General features: G+C 42.2%; 1 protein-coding gene across 4 annotated transcripts in view; it reads left to right on the top strand.

Annotated features, from left to right (window-relative positions):
* The window catches only part of TLE4 (TLE family member 4, transcriptional corepressor), a 98,350-nt gene that overhangs the window by 52,066 nt on the left and 33,149 nt on the right, over nucleotides 1–13,135 (top strand). For 3 of the 4 annotated variants that reach the window (XM_042033562.1, XM_042033563.1, XM_042033560.1), the window contains 2 exons: nucleotides 2,645–2,849; nucleotides 3,249–3,265. In XM_042033562.1, coding sequence (XP_041889496.1) covers nucleotides 2,645–2,849; nucleotides 3,249–3,265 — 222 coding nt within the window. The remainder of the gene's footprint in view (nucleotides 1–2,644; nucleotides 2,850–3,248; nucleotides 3,266–13,135) is intronic. The other variant, XM_042033561.1, reaches the window with a different exon arrangement.

The raw sequence follows: 13,135 nt of genomic DNA, 5'->3' as shown, positions 1-13,135 counted from the left end.
TCTCTGCTGGAATTTTGGGTGTTAGCTTAGACTTGTTTAACAGTCTGGTTTTCATACCTAATAATTTTCTTTCTGCTGTTACAATGTGACTGAATTGCACCAAATTTCTGCTCTATCAGTGAATGACACTTTGTCACTTCTGAGGCCATGTTCTTGTAAGATTTCAGGTTCCCATCCCTTTTAATGGAAGAGCTTGGTCTCTTCAGAAAAGTTCTCTGTGGCCGGAAGGCTCTGGGTTTGGTTTTTTTATTCCCCACTTTCTGCAGTTATTTTCAGAGCTCTCTGATTCAGTGAAAACACATCGATTCTTGGCCAAGAGGGACTTGGGCAGCCCAGCTGTTCTGGGTGATCTCAAGCTGCTAGGCTACTACTTTTAAACACCATATTATGTCTTGGAGTCATTAATGATATTCAGTACATCCAAACTTCAGTCTGTGCTGTTGTCTTGCTGAGCTATGTAGAGAGATTCCCAACAAAGAGCAGTAAAAAAGGGGATTACATTCACAGTGTGGTTTTCTTCCAGCTCTTTGGAAGCCATCCTATATCAATAGAAGAGGTCATATAATGCAAATTGGGTAGGTCAGTAGGCAGGTCTGTATGGATTGTACAGTAGTGTGCAGTGATTGTTCCTCTTCAGTTGACAGTGTAGTAGTTAACCAGGGGGAAAGCTCACTGTTGATATTCTCAGGCTCTTCTCAAAGTCTGTGATTTAAGCTGCTGGCAGATTCAGACAGAGAGATCTTCTTGCAGTGGTTTATAGCACATTCTCAAATAGGAATGGGAGATTCCTTGTTCAAAATGATATAGCAGAACATACTTTATGTTGTTTATCGCTTTTCTTTTGCTCATTCTTCTCCTCCCTCCCCAGATTGAGCATGCCAGATTGTTGTAAGGCAGCCCCGTTCAAACCCTGAAGCTAAGCAATACACTATTTTCTCCTGCTTTGTTTCATTGTAGTTAATTTAATATTCTGAAGAATGAAGCATACTGCCATAAGAGCATCAAGCAAGCAAAAAGGGTTTGATACATTTTACAAGAAGGAATACCTGTTGGAATGACATGGGTTCGCAAGCAGGAAAAAGATTGAACCTTTCCTTCTTCTTCCACTTGGAAGAGTATTCTTTCTGGGTTTTTGTTTGTTTAGTTTTGGGTTTGGTGTCTGCCCCCCAGCTTCTTTTGTATTTTTACTCCCCCATACCTTTCTTTTAGATCATTCCCCTCCTTTCCCTGGCACTGATCTGGATTAGATGACTTTTGTATGCCACTGCCCCTCTGATTCCACTGCATGGGGTTTATTTCCAAGAGGAAGAGAAGGATCTCTACTTTCAGGGTGGGGTGTCAAGGGAGGTGTGTGTGCAGTGTGCTGCAAGGGTTATTTAGCGTGCTGTGACTTGCAGCCTTTTACTTTCAGCTCACCTTCATGTAAGGTCAGTCTCAAGTCTTAGAAGTTTAAAGTGGAATGGTTTTATGCAAAGCAAGTTAAGTTTTTATTTGTTCTAAAGTTCTGTATACAGACATGCAGGTGGGAGAGAATAATCCTAGAGGACTTGGGATTTGATTTATCCTGAGCAATAGCTGCTAGAAAATGAAAAGAAAATTTCAGAGGTAATCTGGTTATTCTGTGAACAGAAATTAGTCGGATGGTTAAGGTGTAAGCCTTAGACCTGAACAGATCTCTCTTGGGATATATTTAACTAAACTTTTTCACCTGTTTGGTTTTTGTTGTTGATTTGTCAGGGTTTTTTTCCCCTGCCTTCCCAACGAATAGCAACAGTCTATCTACCCCACAGTGGTTATGCAGCTCTGGTTGAGGTCAAGCACTCCAATTTGAACCTCTCAAGGGCTTTCTCTATGTGTTGCCAGTGTACTGGTAAAAATGACTTTAAACTCTTTGTCAGTGCAGTTACTGGTGCATGCATCACAGTCCCACTCAAATAAACCTGTCACAACACAGAGTCAGCAGCTAGAGAAGAGTACAAGGGCAGGCCTCTAGCTTTCCATTCGAGCATCACTAAACGTGCACAGAGTGCCCAATTATTTCAGCATTATTGAGCAAGCCTACAGGAAGACCCAAGCCTTGCTACATTAGATTTTCTTTAGTAATTTGCTCAAGTACCGCTGAGGACACTTAAAGGGCTTAAAACGGTGGCTGCAACCAGTTTCCTTTTCTGGATTGTTAATTCAGGTTTTCTCTTTCAAATTAACTTTCACTGCATGCTGTGCAGTAGCGCTGGGAGAACTGTTTAACACTAATTTTCTCAATTTTCAGCTTTTTTTTTTCATTATATAACTGCTTTTACAGTTACATATGTTTTGATTAGATGTGCACATGGTGTGTTTCCACTAGAAAGAGAAAAGTGTAATACCTCTGTCAAAAAATAAAAAATTCACCAAAATGGTAACATTCACTTGCTTTTTTTTATTTTTTAATTTTTGTTGTTGTTTTCCTGTTCAGCCTGAGGTTTTTCCATATCAGTCTGAATATGTTTTGTCCAAACATATGGACATTTTTAAGGATGTTTGTGAGCATTAATATCTTGGATTGATCAGATTCATTGATTGATCAGTCAGTTGATGTAGGTGATCAGTCAGACAATCCCCAGCTCCCTGAACAAATTCAATATCTGTGTTTTGTTTTTCACAGCAGCAACAACTCCAGGCCCAGCACTTGTCACATGGACATGGTCTTCCCGTGCCGCTCACTCCGCACCCCTCGGGCTTGCAGCCTCCAGCCATCCCCCCCATTGGCAGCAGTGCTGGTCTCCTGGCACTGTCCAGTGCACTGGGGGGGCAGTCCCACCTCCCAATTAAAGATGAGAAGAAGCACCATGATAATGATCACCAAAGAGGTAGGTGCTGCTAGATGAGTGTGAGGCTTTGTTTCCCTTCTTTTTTTCAAATTCTCCTGTTTAAAACAAGCAAAGGGGAGGGGGGAGAGGAATTTTCAGAAGAGTTCCTAGCTGATTACTTTAGTGTTTAGTATCTAGCAGTAACCAGAAATTGTGTTCAAATGCTAGAAATACAGTTTTATAAATCTGGCTGTACAGCATTAATAATTAACTCTACAGAAAACTTAACATCTGTGCAATTTATTATTTAACAGACATCAAGATTCTTTCTTCGGAGTATGATAAATGTATAATTTTATGTAAACTAACTAGTGCTTTTCTCTTTCTCTCTTCCCCCCATGCCCATTCTCTGCCACCATCTCTCCCCCTCCTTACGCACGTGGGCTGCTCTGCATGCAGACAGAGACTCCATCAAGGTAGGATTCCATTTTGTAGGTGCAAAGGGTAGCTCGACAGGACTGCATGAATGCTGCATTTTTCTGAAGTGTGGCACGGAGTGGTGGAAAAAGTCACAAAGTGGAACTGGGTTGTGATGCTTGTGTTGATTGGCAGCACCCTGCACAACCTGTGTATCACATTTAGGCAGTGGCTGGTAGTGGGGCAGCTGGGATTGCAAGCAACATGCCAACCAGTGAGTTTGCTGGAACAGCATTGAGGCTGTTCTTGGATAGAAAGAAGGTCTGCCCAAGGTCTGGGTACAAGCTTTTAAGACAGAAGGAGTAAGCCAGTAGTCTTAAGTCATTTGCAGGCTGTAAATTGTAATTCTGATATTTAATGCAGTTGAGAAAGGAGAGCTCTGTTGCTCACAGGGGAGAGGTGGGGTGCTACGTGCTGTCCTGTAGTTGAGAGGAGTGAGCTGCCCTTCCCTCTACCCTGACGAATGTTGCACTGGGGATTCTGCCTTCCTTTTCCAAAAATTAATTTTCAGGTTCTGAGTGACTCAGCAGCATACCTGTATCGTGGGTAAGGTAGTGTTCATAAGTAGATGTAATAACACACCTTGTAACTTGGAAAATCTTGAGCATTTAGTAATAGATATGATTCAGTGCTATGTGATGCTTTTCTATACTGATGGCCACCAGAGTCTCTCAGGGACTCCTGGAGTTTTAATGCTGCAGGTGGGGAGATGTGTCTTAGCCCTTTTCTCTTCCTTGATGGGTCTGCTCTCCTAGTTTGCAGTTTTCAGAAGCACAAGATCAAGCCTTACTAGGTGGTGCTGAGTGTGAAATGAAAGAAACCCTTCTCTTAGAAATGGCAAGACCTACACCAGCCTTATTGAGCACTTAGAAACAGTTTGTCAAGTTTCTAGTGGTGCTTTTTTTTTAGGAACATACAATATATCCTTCGGGTTGGGGAGGTGGTGGAAGAGATGTTCACAGCACGAGTGCATTAGACAAGATTAGCGGGATCTTGTCAGGTCGATACTACCAGTGTGCCTTTGACCGTGTTGGGAGGAGCATGGTTCTGGGCGCAGGCTTTGTCCATACCAGAGACCTGTTCAGCCAGGGCTGACACTAGGGGCCATGCCCCTGCTTCTTTGGCAACTACAGGTGGGGATGTGTCCCACAGCCTGTCCCAACACATCCATTCTGCCGCTGGCAACCCTGACATGTCCCAGCCAAGTGCAACTGAGCTGGTAGTTGTCAGTTTTGCTGTTACCCACATGGCTCTGCATAACAACCAGGAGCTGACAGGAGCTGTCAGTTTTCACAGTGACCAGCAAAGGCACTGAAGCTGTCTATCTGCTGACATAAGACAACAGCATGTTGGATTTCACAGAATCACAGAATCACCAGATTGGAAGAGACCTTCAAGATCACCAAGTCCAACCCATGCCTAACACCACCTCAACTAAACCATGGCGCTGAGAGCCACATCCAGTCTTTATTTAAACACATCCAGGGATGGTGACTCCTCCACCCCCCCGGGCAGACGTTTCCAGAACTTCTATCACTCTTTCAGTAAAAAACTTTTTCCTGACATCCAACCTAAATTTCCCACTCAGCCTCTTTATCATGAGGGCTGGAAACTGCTACTACTGCTTTAAGCAATGAGGCTGGAGAACACATTCATGATGATTTCCCTAGAACACCCACTCTTCACTGTGAACAGATAAGTTCAGTCCATTTTCCTTTTTCCTGCACTCAAACTGACAAATACAAGCAGAGCAGATACCTAAATGTGAGAGTACAAACCCACCTGGTTTCTTGATTGAGTTTGCCTACCTGTACAGTTGGAACCATGACAATTTCATTCAAGAAGATGACTGAGGAGAACTGCTAATATGTGCCATTGACTGTTTCTAAACAATACATGCTACTCATGTTTCTGTAACATTTGTGAGATGTTGGGGTGTTTATGCTGGCATGGGTGTTAGGCGGAGCGTTTGTACTGAAAAGGTTGATGTTTTCTAGGATTGATTCAAAAGTGCTGTTACTCATACAGCTTCCAGAAGGAGAGAAGGGTGTCTACTTTGTGCAGTTTACTTTGAAATGAGAAGTAGATGTTTGTCTTGCACGGTGCTCAGGTTGTGAATTGGCTTGTGTGTCAGCATTATGGGGCTTACTGCCAGCTTTGCAAGGTGAAAGAGTTTGCTAATTTCCTTAAATGTTTTCAGTGATGCCCAGAGTAGCAGTTAGTCGCTTGTTCAATCGATCCCTCCTCCCTTAAGTGGTTCCTGGTTAAGAGAGGCTTTTTATGATTGTCTGCTGTGTGGCTTGAGACAGTTTTTGTCAGCCAGAACCAGCTGGAGTCTGTGTGCTTGTATGAAATAATTTATTCATGCAGGATAACGCTCCTTAACATTTAACAGGTAATGAATGTGACATAAATTTCCTTCTTCCTTTTAATTTTTCCCTTTCCTCTTCCAATGTGCAAACAGGCAGGCTCTGGTACTCTAAATAGTAAGTAATTTTTGGCCATCTGTCAAAAGGAAATTTCAATACAAATTTAAATTAATGATGCCTGAAATTTTTTATAGCTCCTCTAAAAGCCTCTAATGTGCAGAAAATTCTGAATCTGCTGGTAGTAATTAGTGTAGCATGTAATGAGGATATGGGCAATGTTATACAGCCCCAGTGTAACGTTTTGATATGGTAGCAAAATTTTGATTTATATAAGGTTGTGGCTGGGTTTAATTGTGAGAGACACTTTAAAGTGTTTTCTTGCTGGTATAGATTATTAAGCAGGGTGGATTTTAAAATAGTTCATGAAGTGTAAATTTATGCTTTAGTGTGCAATTGAGATAACGAAGGTACACTACCCATTTCTACAAAGAAATGAATTTGGCTGAAATGACCTGTTTCTTGCCACTACTTCCAGCTTTGGATTTGCTGGGCAGTTTTCTTACTGAAACTTTCTGTCTCTAGCTGTGCTGGTCCTGACTGTCCTCTTAGTTCAGGCTAGGGAAAAGGCAGTTTGCATCACTCTTTCAGACGTGACGTGTTATGCCTCATAGGCCAGACTGGGCTCATGTCCTCCTCAGCACCTCCCTGGAGTGAGTAGTTCACTGCTGAAACTGAGTATTCACCTTCAGGTAACGTGAGATTGTCCAGGAGCTGTTCCTAAATAATAGATCAGCGTTGGCACAGCAAGCTCTGTGGAGAAGGGCAGCTTTGGGAGTTCTTTGATTTCTTCTTGGATTCAGTCCTCCAAATTATTTGCGAAGTTTGAAGTGTGGGAAAATTCTAAATGCAGTAAACTGGGTCATGGGAGTGCTCTTTGTGCAGTGGCAAGGCTGTTGAGCAGACAAAGGGAAGGGAAGGGTGGCATGCGCCAGGGCTGTGCTCAAAGTGCAGCCCTGGCTTAAGGGCTCTGAGGGAAAGTAATGTGTTTTGACAGAAAGACAAACAGGTCTGCAGTTAGCTGAACAGCTTTCCGCAGAGGACTTGGTGTGTCTCCTTTTCAAAGCTGTAAAATTTCTTTTTATAAAAAAGAAAAGAAAAAAAAAAAGGGATTATTGTTTTAAGTGGATTCTTCCTTGTTAATTGCACTGCACAAGTTTCTTTTCCACCTCCTGTGAAATCTCTTGATGCAGGAGGCATGTCCTTCTTCCCAGCCCTGGTATCATCTCTGGGACAAATGTGGCAAAAGCTTCTCTGGTGCCTAACAAAGTTCCTTCTCGAACACATTCCCTTTGAAGGAGGTATGGAAGCATCTTGTGTACAAAAGCTCCACCTGACAGAAAGTAGTCTAGTGCTAGCATTCTCTTCCCATGACTCTTAAGTGCAGCAAATGGAATGAAGGATCTCCCAGATGCTGGCTGGGTTGTGGGCCTGCCAGAGGTAGCCTGGATATCCCTGAGCAGACTGTTTAAGAATCTGAGAGTCTTCTGAAACATGTGAATTCATGCACAGGATCCAACATGTGTTAACTTTTTATCACTTCTAATACAGATCTCTTGTTCTTTATATGCCTGTTGTGCATTGCCTTTCTTTTGGGGTTTGTTTGTTTGTTTGCTTGTGTTGTTTTTTGGTTGTTAGGGTTTTTTTTTTTCATCTGATTTTTAAATTATTTGGGGCAGACTATACCTGTAGTAAGACTTGCCAAGATGATGAAAACTTTTTTCATTTTGGTCTTGGGGGCTACTCTTTCAGCAGCAACAAGTGCCAATAATTGAAAATTGCAGTCTTGTGACAGGAATAAAACAGCTGGTTTGAGATTCTTCTGGGGGGAAAAAAGAGTTTTAGAAGAAAAGATCTGAAATAATGCATCAAATGCAGCTTTGAGGTGGATTTCTGGCCAGCATGCTGTTGAATTGGGAGAAGTCTGTCAGGGCAAATTGAGTTGAATTTAGAAATAAAATTACTTTTGCCTTAATCTGTGTGAAAGCTAATAATTACATGTGGGAGATACAGGGAAAGTGAATGGATGCAATTCCCACATTCCATTTACATTTGTGGTAGCAGGTGCTCCAGTGCTTTTCAAGCTGTTAGCCACTATTAAGTGTTTAGGCCTCTTTTCATTTAGTTGTAAGTAAGAGTAAGCTGCTTACTCCTGAATCTGTGATGCTTGGAGGAGTTGTGTGAATATACTTCTGCAAAGTACAAGATAGTTTAAAATAAAAATCCCCAACATACAATGTAAGACTTCTGGATATTACCAAAAGTAATTATGTTGCTGACTTTGTTCTTCTGCTGGTAGAGGAACACCACATAAATTGCTGTGAGGTAGTCTGTGGACTTTGTTCTACTCATCAGGTTTCTTTTAAATGTGACTTCCTCTAGTGTCATGAGTGTCTTGCCAAATGTCTCTGCATTCAGTGTGTATTAAACAAGCCCAAAAAATTTAGTTACCTGTTACAAACTTAAAGAAACGTGCAGAATTTATTTCCTGATCATTTTGTTATTTGGCCAATTAATCACCATTCAGCTAAAAAGCACTTCACAGGCTTGTTAGAATCCAGACATTTCAGACTCATGTCATTCTGTTAGTACCTTTTGCCATTCAGGAATGAAGCATTGCATGTATTTTGCTTTCTGTTATGATGAAGTGGTAGTTTTAAACAGAGCGTATTTGAACTACACTGCTCTGCAGGAGTTGTGGTTTTGATCTTCGTGGGTGTTTTGGGGGTAGCATTACCAAATAATAATGAATAACTTCTGTTGGCTTCTGATACAGTAATTTTTTCAGTATTAATTGATATCTGCCTCTGGGCGTGTAAGCTGTGCCGAATGTAACAGGTGCCCTAATTCCAGAAAATGTGTTGTAATTGTTTGTTTGTGGAACAGATGAATAAATATCTGTGGGGCATAGCTGGTCCTCAGGTGGTGAACGTGAGTGGATTAATGATGTGATTGGGTGAGACATGCTTGTTTGTTGCAGTCTCGTCCAGTAACTGTCTGCTGAAGCAGAACAAATATTAATTAGCAGGGTCCTGTTGTTGTCTCAGTCTATCTTATGGAGCTGATTTTTTGGCACTGCTTTTTTTTCTTAATAACCTTTTTATGGCTGAACTTGTAGTATGTCATTCAAGCCCTGTGGTTTTTAACAGACTTCTGGAACATGAAATTGAACCTCAGGTATATATCTCCCTGCTGCGTTTTCTTCTTCTTTTCTCCCCTCCACCCCAACTGAGTCTTAAATGTCTTTCATTCATGTAGTGTCACATCTTTAGTCTTTTTCATGAGGTCATCTGGGAAGCTTAATTTAGTGTAGAGTATTCATATCCATATGAAAGTAACAGCATATACTTTGGTATCAAAGAATTAGCTGCTTCTTCTAGTTTTGATGGCTTCACCTCTTTTACCCAATAGCCTTGTACCTACTTCCGTCTATTAATGGCACAGTGTCCTCGTCTTACATCTTTCTGCACGTTACCACAGGGTGACTCTTACTCAGTGGTGTACGCACGTTTGGTCAAATTCCCGTAGTGCATCCCACTGTCAAACTTTTATATTGCCACTTGGTGATACAGGGTAACTCAAATATTCTCTCTGCAGATGCTCTCTTCACCCAGAAGGCAAATACATACATGGGCTGTAATTTCTAACCTGAGCAGTCATGTCTAATTATTTCCATGGCAACAGACTGTGATGTTGATAACACAGGGTTATGATTTCACATCATAGAGTAGGAAGAGGAAGTTTGCTGGGATGAGGAGGTGGGTGGAAAGGTCTCCAGCGCAAAGGCTTTGACAATATAATAGCTGGGGGAAAAGAAGTAAAGGGAGGAAATTAATTTGTTTATTCTGTCTCTTGAAGTTCTCCGTGTTGTAAACATGCAATTAAAATCATACTTTGGATGCTGGAATTCATGACTTACACTAGTTTACTCATAGCGGATGAGTTGGAATGAGGAACACATTCGCAGGTCAAGTTACATAGATGTTTGTCGATGTCATGGGGGAAAATAAACAGCGCATCTCAATTTTTGTCAAAGCGGGACACAGGCTAGGTTTTTGTCTTACAGATTTCTGTTGGCACTGTGATTTTTTTTTTTTTTTTTTTTTTTTTTTTTTTTTAGCACTTAACATTTTGATTTTGTCTTTTAAACTCTTAGGTCCAAAGTAATCAATGGATTCCTTGGGCATGCAGATTATCTGCTAAAGGGAGGGAAGGAGTGTACCTTCTGGATTCAGCGACACGTATGACTTGTGCTGGAAGTTTCTGTCATAGGGGTGAATGCTAGTAGTATATTAATATTTGTATTGCTCTTCCTACCTCTTTTCTGGCACTGGGAAAGAAGCACATTCCTAGTCTGAGATGATTAGGTTGATTTTAGAAAAAGTTGAGGGAAATGAGTAGTCTGACTGATTCGCAAGTTGTTATGCAAGATTGTTGAGTGCAACATGAATTACAAAGTTTTAGCTGTGCTTTGAGGGAAGAAGCAATTAGACTGGCCAGCAAGAATTGGCCATTGAGGGAAGTTTGCAGGAAAGTTGCACTGTTTCCTGCCTCTCTTTGGTGCAGCTCTAATTGAGTTGAATAATTAATTAAATATCTAAAGCTCGATTAGCCTATTCTGCATAGCAATTTGAAAAGTTCTGTCTTTTCTTAAGCGACATTTGGCCTTTTGAAGAACAAAAAATTGGAAATGCTAATGTTTTTCATCCAACTAAGGGAAGAAAATAAAAATGTCTCCATAGCAACAAAGCTTCTTTCTAGATGGTTTCCTAAAATATGCCTGAACCAGAAGCAGATGTCTGATTTGAGAATCTCGCCTTCTTCAATGTAAACAAATAACTTATAGGCAGGTGTTGGAAATAATATGGAAATCCTATTAAAGAGCCTTGGGTTCCTGTCAGTCAGGAAGCCCCTGCCACAAAAGGGTTGGTTGTCTGAATAAAGGAGGCAGAGTAAATTCTCGTAAGGCTTTAGCTTTTCCCAGGAAATTATTGTCTCTGCATGCTCTTTCCCCTGCAAGTCTGAATGCAAGCTGTTTCTTTAACTGATCCCTTCTGCCACCCTTGCTTTCTCCCTCTCTTCTCCTGCTGGATTAGCGCTTGATGTCAGTGGCGGCTGCTGCTGCTTGGGGTGTTGTGTCATTTGTGATTTTAACCCCTGTTCCCTCCTGCCCCCCCATCTGCAACCCTGCCTTGGCTAGTAAGAGGACAGCCAGAGGAGACACCTGACACCAGCGTGAAGTGAGGAGAGATGGGGAGGTTCTTTATGTGAGTTTATAAATTTTGGGAAAGGTTTTGGCATGGATGGTTTGCTGGTGTCACATACTGGTTCCAAATAAAAGTGTGGTTTTTTGCATACTGTGTCTAGAAAGTTGGCGGGACACTTTTGATTCTTTTTAATCTTCTTCAGAAGTTACTGAGAAAACATGCTTGCTGCCACTTGTTTGTTAGTCTAGTGTGAAACTTTCATTTTATTTGCGCTTTTTGGTGTCAGTTTTGTCCCCAGACATGGTTGTACTGAGTTCTGTGCTACAACAGCTTACTTGCCAGCTTACCTGCAGGCGGTGAGTGAAGACTTCAGTGCAGGGCAGGTGGGAGCAGGTGCTGAGGATGTGCCTTCCAGGGTTTCTAGGCTGGAAGCGGAGACCGTGTGTGTGTCTCCCTGCATCCTGTCTCTACTTTCCTTGGCATGCCAGACACAGTGATGCTCGTAATAACACTCAGAGGGTTAAATGTGGATAAACACAAAACAAGGCTTCTGAAAAGCCTGAAGATTATCATGCAGCATTTCTCGGACTATAGCCCCCAAGACGCACTTCATAAAGCCAATAAAGCGCGCGCTGGTGGTCTCCTGTTGCCCTGGCAACGGACCACAGGGCACCCTGTGTGTGTAATGCATGAACATCTGTGAATTAATCTTTTTTAGTTTGTTCTTTCCTTGGCACCGGTAGGGCTGCGCTGGCTGGTAGCAGCAGGGCCAGAGCTGGAGGGGACCCCACGGATGCCCCAAGCTCCTGGTAGAGGGGGTGAAGCCAGGTCCTTCCCCAGCAGCACTTCCCACAATGAAGGGATTGAACGATTCAGCTTGATTTCACTTCTTCTGGGATGCTGTTAAGCTTGCTTTTGGATGCATGGGGGGAAAAAATTTAAAAAATATTCTCCTAAGAGGAGGTATTGTTTGGCTTGTCAGTCTTCCATGAAAAAATAATCTAAGAGGAAAACTGAAATAAGCTCTTGTGTCCACACAGCGTTTTTACAGGACTTCACCACTTGCGTGCTTCGCTCTCACAAAACTAGTAGAAACAGAACTTGAGGAGGTCTCACACAATTTTAAAATGGAGACATGTAGCAAAAATAAGAAATGTGACAGCTGACCCAGCAGGAGGCCCAGCCACAACTATGCTTAAGACATGCAAATCCTGGGGATGGTATTTTCCACTGCCTCCTGAAGGAATTACAGAGAGCACTAGCACGGGGCTTATTGACTACCTGTCAGTGCCCTGGCAGGTGCCAGGTGTTCTCTCCCCTTGCCTTCTGCCACCCTCATCCCTGCTGCAGTGCACCATGGTGCAGATTTCGTGTCTGGCTTTTGAAGTTGTGCTGGCTGCTGGCTCTGACCACTGGCTGCCAACTCAGGGCTTGCCCCAACTCTCCAAGTCTCAGGGAGGACTGTAGGGGGAACACTGTGAATGTTGTATCACCAGCAGTTGCTGGATGCAATCAGTGTTTTAATGAACTATTGGAAGTGAAATGCCACTTTAATCTGCTAATTGCATTAAAAGGACAGCAGATTGCTCTGTATCACTTCTTTTTGATCTGCAAAGTTACCAAAGAGTACTGAGGAGCTTTTAAGTGAGGTGTAGCAGTGCTACTTGTTTGCATACGAATATTATCAGGTGCAGCTGCACCCCTGTTTCTGCCACTCAAGAGGCAGTGAATGCAGCTGTGGGAGTGTTCTTACTGCATACTTATGAGCAAGTGGGGTGGAGGGATGAGAGAAGGAAAAGATTCAACAAGGTTTGTTCCTTTTTTCATTAACTGGTTGAGCTATCACAGATTCTCCATACAGAGAGGCTGGCATATTTCAAGCCACTGTATTGTTTGAAAGAGGGCATACAGTATTTTCTTTGCTATATTAATCTTTACAGATCAAAATAAATAATAACACTGATTTTGCTGGCGGAGTACTGCTTTTTCAGACAGGCATGTTCTGCAGAGGTGCAGCGCAGGAGTGTGGAAAAAAGGCCAAGAGAGGTGTCTCCCAGTTACAGTGACCCCCAGAAGGGTTGTCCCCAGTGGTGTGTGATTTGTGTTTGGCACACACCACACACAGCATAAAACTCTTCAGCTACAGCAACATATTTCTGAGTCTGTTGCTCTTTTTTTCATATTAACAAAGCAGACAGACTTTATAGAAATCACTAGTTGCATTGAGTTGAAAAGC

The sequence above is a fragment of the Corvus kubaryi genome, unplaced genomic scaffold (assembly GCF_017639235.1).
Source record: "Corvus kubaryi isolate FWS band 111438036 unplaced genomic scaffold, C.kubaryi_AGA036_p1.0 37357, whole genome shotgun sequence".
NCBI classification, from domain to species: Eukaryota; Metazoa; Chordata; class Aves; order Passeriformes; family Corvidae; genus Corvus; species Corvus kubaryi.
The sequence above is the reverse complement of the archived record's forward strand: the minus strand, read 5'-3'. Positions and strand labels throughout refer to the sequence as shown.